Raw genomic sequence first — 12,161 nt, 5'->3', positions numbered from 1 at the left:
CAGAACGTTTTCTTCAGATATAATCCCACTCTGCAAAGGATCTAGATCTTTCCATTAACTGATGGCTAATAGATACCCTGTACAATAGAGAACCAGAAGGCCATAGAAAGGAATGTATCCCTTATCTTGACAGATTGATTAGCTTTTCTAATTAAGTTGGTCACAGCAGGGCAAACTTGGACAGCCTTACCAGTGATGCCCACCCATGATTATAATGATCAGCAACCCACACTTATTCACACTTCTCTTGCCAGACACACACATACAGCACAGAACCAGACCCTTTGGCTCAGCGTGCACATGACAACCTTTTTGTCCATCTACACTAATCCAGTCGCCTGCGTTTTGACGGTATCCTTCAATTCTTTGCCTATTTAATTGCTTGTCTAAATGCCTCTCAAACAAAGTGATTGCACCTAATTTCACCACTTCCTCTAGCAATGAGTTCCAGAAATCAACCGCTCTGTGTAAAAACAACTTAACCATGAAATCATTCTAAACCTTCTTCCTCAATTTAAACTGATGATGCCTTGTTTATTTATATGCCTATAATGGGATATAGATTTTGATCTATCTGTTATAGAACATAATAGCACAGTGAAGGCCCTTTGGGCCACAAAGTTGTCCTGGCCTTTTAACCTACACTCAAATCAATCTAACCCTTCCCTCCTGCATCATCCTCACTCTAGTCTTCCTCCAATTCTTCACACACATTTAGAATGCCTTGGGGTTTTCCTCACTCCTACTTTCCAAGACCTTCTCATGCCCCTTTCTAGCGCTGCTGTCTATTCTTAAGCTCCTTCTTGGCTACGTTGCAACTCTCTACATCCCTGTCTGATCCTGGCTTCCTACACTCTTTTCTTCATAGAAACATAGAAATGTACAGCACATTACAGGCCCTTCGGCCCACAATGTTGTGTTGACCATGTAACCTATTCTAGAAACTGCCTAGAATTTTCTTACTGCATAACCCTCTATTTTGCTAAGCTCCATGTACCTATCTAAGCATCTCTTAAAAGACCCTATTTTATCTGCTTCTACCATCTTCGCTGGCAGTGCATTCCACGAACCCACCACTCTCTGTGTGAAAAATTTCTCCTTGTACCTGCTTCCAAATACCTTTAAACTATGCTCCCTTGTGTTAGCCATTTCAGCCCTGGGAAAAAGCCTCTGGCTATCCACAGGATCAATGCCTCTCATCATCTTGTACACCTCTATCAGGTCACCTCTCATCCTCCGTTGCTCCAAGGAGAAAAGGCTGAGTTATCAACCTTCTTAGTAACCTCCTTGAAAAACTCTTTTAGACACAAAGCCAAGTTGAATATCTGTAATCAGCAGCCATCTATCTAAATACTTGTAAATCCTGTCCTTCAGACCGACCTATAATTTCCCAGCTTATTCTTACAGGTTTTCTTGAACAATGGAACAACATTAACTATCCTCTAGTCCTCTTGCATCTCCGAAACCAACTGCACTGTATAAACACCTTCATACTACCTTCAGCTCTTCCAGCACCTTCTCAAGAGCAATTAGGGATATGCAATCTAAGATTCGCCACTGACCAAATGGGATCCTCAGAAAACAAAAGGAATCAATAATTACTGTGTAGCATAGTGCTGCAGCTAGTGGGGCCACTGTCTCACAGTTGCAGACCCAGGTTTAATCCTGACCTGAGTGCTGTCTGTGTGGAGATTGCACCTTTTCCCAGAAACTCTATGGGTTTCCTCCAGGTGCTCTGGTTTCCTCCTATTTCACAGGTTTGTAGGTTCATTTGCCACTATAAATCACCCCTAAGTCAGTGGTAGAATCTGGGGAGTGTTGATAAGTACGTGGGGAGAATAAGATTGTAAATGGGCGGTCGTAGGCTTAGTAGGCTGAATGGCCTACTTCTGTACTATCCCTTTTTATGATTTGGTGACTAAATAGGCACTCGGGCTGTTTCTCTCAGTGCACACAGAGTCTCTTCGAGAAGTGAACAGAAGTTGGTGTGTTAAATCCAGGTCTATTAGCTTCACATTTATTGAATGTTCAACCCTATCAGAATCCATTTTCTCAAAAATACACAGTCAACATCTTTTTCATTATTTGTTCATGCTAAACACACAAATCTTTTTATTTTCTCCATCCTGCTTCTAATCTTTCTCCACTCCTTTTATAATGCCATTGGCTTCTTGCCTTGTTACTTGTCAGCAGATTGTCCAAGTAGTCCTCATCATCCAGGAGCTTGGCATTGAATGTTATCATGCCATCTGATTTCGATAGATGCTAGAGAGAGGTCTGATTATCAGCACACAACAGCGGTGACTAGCAGTTGGGTTTCTGCACAAGTTTGATAGCCCTAACCAATTAGAATTTAATGAGCAATGTCAACAAAGACTTAAAGACTAGTTGGGGCATAGAAAAGATCCAACCATGTGAGGTATAATTTTTTTCATGTAAACCTAATTGGAGCTGCAATTTATATTTAAATAAGAATATAAATGTTTCTCATTCCTTCACATATTTTCACTTCCACACAATCCAAGATGTTCAAGATGTGATCATCTTTAAACATTCAGTGGACTGCCTCTGTAGATTACGTATACATTTCTAATAATATGATCAGAAGCTACTAATCACAATAAAATGTAAAATATACATGCTTTCATTACCTTGGTAGCTTGACTGACCACCTAAGAGTCTCCAGAATTCTTTGGCTGTTTTTGTATGGGTGTTAATTCCTTCTTCTATAGTAGCCACATATGGTGCTCTACAACCAAGATCCCTCTTAGTCTGAATAAACGATGCCAGCTCTGAAGCCTGAAGAAACATTAGGAAATTCAAAAATTCAATATTATTTGAAGTGAATTTTTAAAGCATGGTTAATGTTTTGAAGAAATGAATCAACCAGGTTTACATGGTCACAATTTAATCAAAACAGCAACATAGTCTGGAATACTAGTAAGCATAAAATATTGGGTGACTGGCAGGAGGCAAAAAGTGGGAACCAAGGGGATCTATTCTGGTACAAAGATAGGTGGAGGTGCAGGTAGTGTTGAGAAGTAGGGAGTCTGCAGACGGACTTAGCCAGATTAGGAGAATGGGCAAAGTAGCAGATGGAATACAGTATAAGGAAGTGTATGGTCATGCTCTTTGGTAGAAGGAATAAAGACATTGAGTATTTTCTAATCGGGGGTAAAAAAATCAAAAATCAGAGGCACAAAGGGACTTGGGAGTTCTTGTGCAGGATTCCCCAAGAGGCTAACTTACAGGTTGAGTGGGTGGTTAAAAAAAAGCCAAATGCAATGTTAGCATTCAATTTGAAAGGACCAGGATACAAGAGCAAAGATGTGATGCTGAGGCTTTAAAAGGTATTGGTCAGACCGCACTTGGGACTATTGTTAGCAGTTTTGGGCTCCTCATCTAAGAAAAATGTGCTGGCATTGGAGAAGGTCCAGAGTTGGTTCATGAGAATGATTCTGGGAATGAAAGGGATAACATATGCAGAATGTTTGATGGCTCTGGGCCTGTACCAAGAATGAGTGGGACTCGCATTGAAACCTATCGCATGTTGAAAGGGCTTGACTGAGTGGATGTGGAGGGGGCACTTCCTACAGTGTGGGGGGGGGGTGGTGGTCTAGGACTGGATGATCCAGAGTTCTGGTTAGAACAGAAATGAGGATAAAGTTCTCTAGCCAAGGGTGGTAAATCCAAGGAATTCAATGCCATAGGCAGCTGTCATTGAATCTATTCAATGCAGAAGTTCTTGGTTAGTTAGTCAGGGTGTCAAAAGTTGCAGAGAAAAGGCAGGAGAATGGGGTTGAGGGGGATAATAAATCAGCCAAGATGGAATGGTCGAGCAGACTCAACAAGCTGCTCCTGTGTCTTATGGTCTTAGTAATCTGGCTTTACTCTGCACGGTAGTGAATACAATCTCAATGGACAGTGAATTAGAATCTGAATTTGTACCTCGGTAACCTATTGATTGACACAGGACAGAAATTGGCCTTTTGGCCCACAACATTCATGCCCACCTTTACCTGAACTTTTTCCATAGCATTCTTGTCCAGGTAGTTCTTAAATACTCTAGGAGTATCCATCTGTACCACCTACTCGGGCAAAACGTTTTGGATTTTATACACTCTCTGATCCTTTCTAAATCTCTCACCCCTTACCCCAAAACCATTCCCTATGGCTTCAGATACTTCTGCTTTAGGTAAATTTTATGAGTCGCTCTAAGGGTACCCCTCATAATTTTGTGAACCTCTATCAGTCCCATATTGGCCTCCCCTTCTCCAAGGAAAGCAAACCCAGCCTCGCAGTCTCCTCTCATAACTGAAATATTCTTTCCCAGGCTACATCCTGATGAATTTCCTCTGCTCTCTTCAATGCAATCACGTACTTCCTATAGTTTGGTGGCCAGAACTGTGCACAGTAGTCCAGCTGTGGCCTAACTTCTTTTTGCTTGTACCTTCAAGGATCCTTGAGCTTGTACACACACGTCCCCATGTTTTTCAGTACTCCCTAGGGCCCTACCATACACCATGCTATGTCTTACTCTTAACTACAGTCTTCCCCAAGTGCATCATTTAGAAATCATTCCTATCTAAATTGTTCGTCTATGAAAGAACACAATGATTCAACTTAAGGTCAGGAAATGTATACAGTGTGCAGCCTGAAATGCTTACCCTTTGCAGAGACAAAAAAAACCCAAAGAACGAGAGCTCGAGAAACATTAGAACATCAAAGCCCTGGTATGGATCTCTGTGCGACTCTACTGCTCGCTGGCTTTCAATCACAATAGCAACCCACTGACTTTGCCAGTTTTTAAATTGGAATCGGAATGTTATTGTCACACGTGAAGTGAAATGCTTGTATCACTTGCTGTTCACACAGATCAATTCATTAAACAGTGCACTGAGGTAGTACAGGGTGAAACAACAGAATGCAGCATAATAGCTACAGAGAAGGTGCGGTGCCCTTAGACAGTTAATGTGCAAGATCATAACGAGGTACATAAAGTAGATGGTGAGGTCCTATATTCTCATCAGCTCCTCCCTCAGCCAATTAACATACCAATTCATCACATACTTCTGGGATGTGGGAGAACCCAAAACACCTGGAGGAAACCAACATCACACAGGAAGAACTCCATGAGTACCTGAGGTCAGGGTTCACCCTGAGTCTCCAGAACTGCAAAGCAGTGGTTCTGTCAACTGTGCCCCTGTCCCATTGCTTCAGAGCTCCCAGATTTTATGCTTTAACTTACGACAGAAGTCAGCCATTCTATCAGTTAGATCTATACTAGTTCCCAGCGGAGGAATTCCATCTGTCCTATGGCTCCCTCTCATTTCCCATTAGCTCTGCAACTCTGTCACTTTCGTGTGTCCATTTACACCCTTTTCATTCTTCTACATTTGTGAAGAGGTAATATAACAACCAATTAAGCACACCGTCCTGATTTTGGGATATAGGGGAGAAACCAGAATATGCAAAGGAAGCCACAGTCAGAATCACGGGGAGAATACATCTTGAGTGTAGAAACAGAGCCCTTGCTTTCAGATTAGGACTCAAGCATTCAGGAAAGCAAAAAGACAATTTATTTTGATGCTGAGTTTTGAAATACTGCGCTATCATCAATGTTCAAGGCAGAATTTGACAGATTATTGAACATTGAGGGAGTTGCTATAATAATGGAACAGAACTTTGCATGTCCACATTCATGTATACAAGTTCAATAGTCTTGTTCACTATTAACATACACGTTAATTGTTAAACCTCTAACAACTGAGAAAAGTGTGCATATTGCCTCATTAAGGAATGATCACTGCAATGAATACTCCAGACAAATTGTGGAGGAGGTAGAGGGGAGAAGAGAGAAGGGGGGGGGGGCGGCGTGTGGGAGAGAGAAACAGTCAAAAAGTCAGAGAGACAGAGAGAAAGAAAGAGACAGGAAGGGAGGGAAAGAGTTGTTGGTGGACACACACAAATAGAGAATGAGACCTAGGAGTTTTTCGTATCACACCTTGGGCTGACTGTTTCATTGTTTGTATCAGGAGTGGCCATAAACTCTCAATGACAGACTGGAGCCTTCATCAATATCAACGTGCACAATCCCCATTCCCACAGGGAGTGTGCGATGTCTGGACAGCCACGATATGGCAACATCTACACTCTCTAGATAATGGGGGAGGGGGGCTGTAACACTCACTGCCAGAGAGAACGGGCAATGCATTTAGCTGTGATCTTATTGAATTCCTGGAGTAGGGTGGAGGGTGGCTGGACCCAATCCCATTTCTAGTATCAACTTATAATAGAGCAGGGTGTGAAAATTGTTTTTAGTGGCTGACTGAATCAGTTAAAGTACCTTTGTGGAAACACAGAAGTAATTCTACAGTATTTGCAATTCTGCTTACTTCCAATTTGTTCGGAGTTTCCTCAGTATAACAGACTTTCTCCTAGTTTTATTTGGTAGTTTAAGCAAATAGAGTAAAACACACTTGTATACCAATCTCACTTGTTAATCCTGCCAAAGTATAAACTAAGAGTTGGATTTAATGAATCCCCTGAACCATACTTGGGCAATCTGATGGTTTATTGTGTCTCCTGCAACATGCAAAAGGAAGTGGAACAAAAGAACAGACTTCTGTTAATTGTTCTGCATTTCTCCTTGTAGCACATCTGAACCTCATTTCTTAGCTAAACGTTCCACAAGTGCTACATCCAGAGGAAGTTTTCGCATCCTGTCAGGTGCATTAGTCTTTTCATAGCCACTAAAATGACCGGAAGACCAGGTAGCTCACCAAAAACAAACCCACACACAATCCCATGAAATATACAGCTTCTGAAATCCTGCCTCATGCAGACATCTGGCAGGAAGCACTGTTTATGTGCAGTGGTGAAATGTTCTATAAACAACCTTCTAATTTATGTTCTTGAAAGAGGTGCGGAAACTTTGAGAATCCATCATCAAGTCTGTTTGCACAGGCGTTTACAGCGAGTGCAGACTAACCTTAGCCTTCTCAATCACATTGGTAAATTCTCCTGTCCACAGGAAGCAGTGCTGAGGAGCTAGCAGCAAGAAGCAGTCTCCACTGTTCAGCGACGATGCTCTTGGTTCCACTAGTCTGGTTTGGATATGCCTCCGACCTAGGAAATCAAGTTAGGAGTTATTTTGGTTCAATATTTTGTCCTGCATAACTGCTTGCAACATGTGCGAACCTAGCATCTAGGAACACTTTGGTAGTTTACAATTTCAGTTCCATCAACTAAACCAGAACCTCCAAGAGAACCACAGCTTTGCTGTAGTGTTTGAGGCTTGCGTGCCTCAGTGAGGTTGGCTGGTGTCAGGGCATTATGCTTTGGCTCTTCGTGGGGTCACCCATGTCAAAGGGCAGAGGCCAGACTAAGAGTGGCCCACCAGGTTTGGCAGCTCAACCCCGACTGGTAAAACAAAATGGTTGTGGAAACAGCAAAGAAGAATCCTTTCACCCCCGAGTGCGACAGTATTTCTGAAAGTCCATCTAAGATTTGCATGACTGACATAGTGGAAACAGAGAGGAAGCTACTGACAAGCTCCTGAACACTTGTCAAATATAGTGGACCTTCATTGCTAAAAGCCAATGGCATAACAGCAGTAAGTAACTAAACCAGAAAGAAGTCCAAATATAGCAAAACAAACTTGAATGTGACATTCTGTAAAATATAGTTGCTGGACAATGAAGTTCTTGGCTACTTAAAGAAGTCTATTGATTTCTGCATTAAATTCTTACACGCAGTCGAAGAGCTGTCTGCTTCTTGTGTCCGATTGTACCAGGTTAGGTGCAGTACAGTCTGGAAGACAACCAGGACCTGATGCATCCTCCCCCCACCGTGGAACAGTGACAGATTTTGTCCAGGCTGCAGAAGGCACCATTTAGGCACTGGCGTTTCTCTAACTCCTTTGCTGAACAGGTCATTCTCATTTCTAAGTGGGATTCCCAGAATGCTGTACTTCAGAAGTTATGGCAGGCTTCTTGACTAGTACAAGACCAGCTAAACTCCTATTTAAAGGAAGAACCATTCAAGGCTTTAGGCTCAAAATGGCAAACATTTATATTTCTATAGGTGGTGTCTGACCATCCGAGTTCCTCTAGCATTTTGTGGGCATTGCTGAAGGGAGAATTTAACATTCATGAAGCATTTCTCCCGAGTGTTTGGAATATCCTATCTGCCTCAACACCGATTACTTTCAAATTCAGTGTTGGAAAATATGGCAGACAACCTGCACAGAGCACCAGATGGCAAACTGCAACAATTTAAATCAGGGACACCAAAACCAAAACCAAAAACACAGGTAGAAAATAAAACAAAAACAAACTATAGATGTGGGAAGTCTGAAATAAATGCTGGGTAGGTTGGTAGATCACACAGCATCCTTGGAAACAGAAACAGAGTTAACTTTTCACATTGACAAACTATATCAGAACTGGAGAAGTGAGATTTCAATATTTATTAATCTGTCTGGCTATTAGGTTAAAGAGATCAGTTGAAAAAGGACATATAAAGCTGTGAAGTGTAGGCCAGAGCTGCAGTGGAACTGGTTGCAAATGCCAAGAGACGGTGCCTGATGAGATACAAATACCTAGTTAACATTACAAATGGATAACCTTACACAAAAAGCAGCCAGTTCAGTTCGAAAGGTAGAGAGGGAGTCATCTGAAATTATTGAATTCAACATTGAAAAGCTAAGGCTGTATTGTGTCCACTTGGAAGACAAGATGCCAGTCCTCAAGCTTATACAAGGCTTTTCTGGAGCAGTGCAGGAGGCAATTGATAGGAAGGTCAGAATGGGCCTAGGAAAGCTAGGTTACCCCTGCAGACTGAACAAAGGTTTTCCACCAAGCAATCACCCAATCTGTGTTTGATTTCTCTACCGTACAGAAAACCACATTTGAGCAATATATGAAATTGGAAGATGTGCAAGTGAATTACTATTTCACCTGGAGAACTGCTTGGGCCCCAGGACAATGTCGTACATCTCCTGCTGTTATATGGGAAATTACCATAAAATGAGACTGGTTGGTGAAGATACAAATTTAAACCAGGGAGTCAAAAAAAAAGAAAGGTCTCATTGGGATCCTCAAGACGTGCTGGGAAATACTGTTTCACTTGCTTATTAAATCTGGTGTGGAGAAGTGGAGGCCAGCGAGGAGGAAAGTGAACACCAGGGGAACTATCCTTGCTCTGGCTGGAAGCAGAGGTGTGGGAAACATGAGATGTGATCTGGAGCATCTGTCAACTGCAATGGAGGGAGGGGGATGTCATGGTTAAAGAAAAGGAAGACTTCTCAGAAATACCGACATGGAAAGTCTCATAAGAGACTAGGTATTGGAGAACTGGGTATTTCCATGATCCTTCTGTTAACAGATTTAGCAATAGTTCTGATCTATATTTCAGAGGTTTTTTATACATGCCCCTTTCTTTTCTCTCTCTACAAGTGAGCTCATTAACCACACAGCTCTGAAAATATTGGAATCATCCAAGGCTCACTGTAGAGATATTCACTTTGTTTCATCCGACCTTTCCCCATGCTCTCTTAACTAACTAACTTGCTTCCTCACTTGTTCTGATGAAGGGAGTGAAACATTAACCCTTTTTCTCTTCTCCAGAGATGCTGGTTGATTTGTTGATTGCTTCCATTATTTCCTCTTTTTTTTTTATGGTCACATGATGGACACTTCACATCTTCATTATTCCATGGTGCTTGAGACCCCCCCAGAGAACACCATCCTCCTACAAAATGCTGCCGCTGTGGAGATCAAGGAAGGAGTGTCTGTGGTTGGTGGTGAGTTGCAGAGATGGCCAAGGTCCGGCTATGAGCACTGACTGGAGTTGGGTGCAAAGGAGAATTGTGGCCATTGCTCTGAGGTGGGGAAATTACAAAAATGCAGAACCTCACACTCATAAACTTATGTGAGTGTAAGGTTCCGAATGTTTGTAGTTTACTCACTTGGCATAGTTTGGAGCGGGTGACCCAAATTGATGTGTGCTCCCTTACGTCACTATGATGTCCAGACCATAGGGTCTCCTGTACCTGGAAGCACTCTCAACAACTTCAATAGATTTGAATGCTTCTATCAGAATACTTCTATTAGAATAAAAGATAGCATTACCCATAACCTGATGAAATAAGCCCGTGCCAAGTCATGGTGCAAACACCTGATCAAGACATGGGCTTTTATCATTGCAAGTCAGTGAAGCAAGTTTCCATAATCTTGAATGCAATTATCACAGGATTGCTCAAAATCAGATTTGTACTTGCTCATATCAAACTCTTCCTTCTTTCCCTCCTCCTCAAAAATCCTACTGCTCTGGATTTTGTTTCTAGGCATGAAAATGACAGTTGAAATCATTTAGCAAATCAACACTTAAGCCATGCTTCAACTTACTGTTTTAAAAAGGACTTGTTTAGATTTAAGCTGTTCTGCATACTGTCAGAAAATACATAGGGACATGGGAATATTGTTTTTTCCAAGATAACATTAAAGGTTGGGCAGCTGTTCATAAAAGAATGACTTCTGACCTTTAATTTGCAGCAACATCAGCTTTTTGTACGGCACAGCGCTATTGTTTGACACTTGTTCTGTCGAATTCACGTTTCGGAGGTTGACGCTGCTGAAATCCTCTTTGCTGGCCAGCCCAGCTAATGCCATTTCCGAAAAGTTAGAGTTTTTTGACACTGATTAAAAGATTAAAAAAAAGAGAATCAAAGCTGTAAGACATAAAATCCAGACTTACAAAAAATACACTTTATGACCTACAGATATTCAAAAATGATTCCATATGACCATAAGAGCAGTATTAGACCATTCAGCCCATTGAGTCTGCTCCGCCTGATGACTGCTATCACAACTGATTCATTATCCCTCTGAGTCTGATTCTCTTGCCTTCCTCCCGTAACCTTTGACACCCTGACTAATCAAGAACTATGAATATAATCAATGGCTAGGCCTCCACAGCTGTTTGTGGCAGTGAATGCCACAGATTCACTACCCCCGGCTAAAGGAATTCCTCCTCATCTATGTTCTAAATGGATGTCCCTCTATTCTGAGGCTGTGCCACTACAGGAAACATCCTCCCCACATCCTCGCTATCCAGACCTTTCAATATCTGAGAAGTTTCAGTAAGATCCCCATTTAATTCTTCTAAAAAAAATATCCAGCGAGTACAGGCCCAGAGTCATCAAAAGCTCCTCATATGTTAACCCTTTCATTTCCAGAATAATCTTCATGACCCTCTCCGATGCCAGCACATCTTTTCTCAGATGTGAGAAACTGCTCAAGTACTCCAAATGCTGTCTGACCAACATTGTATTAAGCCTCAGCATCACATCGTTGCTCTTATAATCTCAAGATGAATGCCAACATTGCATTTGCCTTCCTTACCACCAACTCAACCTGCAAGCTAGCCTTTAGGGAATCCTGCCCAAGGAGTCTGCGGTAAGAATCCCAAAATGTCGGTCAGAGATCCCAAGGAACAATTGCTGGGATCAAATGTGTGATGTGCGGGGGAATGGTGACCTGGGTGCTAGGTGGCCAAGGTATAGTCTCTACAGACCTGAACTGTAGTGCCTGAGAAAACTGTCATGTGATGGGACAAAGGACTGACCCAGGTAGGGGCGGAGAGAAGCAAACAGGATAAAAAAGAATTAACACAGTGGGGTGGTGAGGTCTCTTGAATTTGGGCCCACCGCAAGTTAGGTCGTGACTGATGCTGTGGACCGATTTGGAATGGGGCGTTGCAGTTCAGTGGGTTCAGACACGCTTCTGAGATAAGTACCACCTGTTGTAACTTAGCAATAAAGTGTTTTGTATGCAGCATTGGGTGTGCAAGACTTATTTCAACCGGATCTGCGTACAGTCCTCAACTTTTGGCACAGCCTGCGTTCCCTCGGGATGTTCTGGCCTCCTCGTACATGTCAATGGCGTGTGGGATATTACATTCATCGCCCCTCGTGTTTTGTTCAGAGCCCTGGTAATGGTAAATTCTGGAACCAGCTGTTTGGAATGTGAATAGAATAAAATGTAGTTTGTGGAAATGGGTGCTTAATTGTCAGTGTGGGCTTGGCCAGTTAGGGAGCCAATTCCAGGCAGTATAATTTTGTGAATTTAGGTCAATGGGAAGAACTTTTCCACTTCATA

The 12,161-nt window shown here is 42.2% G+C and overlaps 1 protein-coding gene across 12 annotated transcripts in view; it reads right to left on the bottom strand.

Annotated features, from left to right (window-relative positions):
• svila (supervillin a) overlaps positions 1-12,161 on the bottom strand; it is a 261,547-nt gene that overhangs the window by 27,558 nt on the left and 221,828 nt on the right. For all 12 annotated transcript variants that reach the window (XM_073054765.1, XM_073054768.1, XM_073054766.1 and 9 more), the window contains 3 exons: positions 10,544-10,699; positions 6,992-7,128; positions 2,652-2,799 (listed from right to left, as the gene is read on the bottom strand). In XM_073054765.1, coding sequence (XP_072910866.1) covers positions 2,652-2,799; positions 6,992-7,128; positions 10,544-10,699 — 441 coding nt within the window. The remainder of the gene's footprint in view (positions 1-2,651; positions 2,800-6,991; positions 7,129-10,543; positions 10,700-12,161) is intronic.

This window comes from Hemitrygon akajei, chromosome 8 (assembly GCF_048418815.1).
Source record: "Hemitrygon akajei chromosome 8, sHemAka1.3, whole genome shotgun sequence".
Lineage (NCBI taxonomy): Eukaryota > Metazoa > Chordata > Chondrichthyes > Myliobatiformes > Dasyatidae > Hemitrygon > Hemitrygon akajei.
This window is presented reverse-complemented; position numbering and strand designations above follow the sequence as displayed.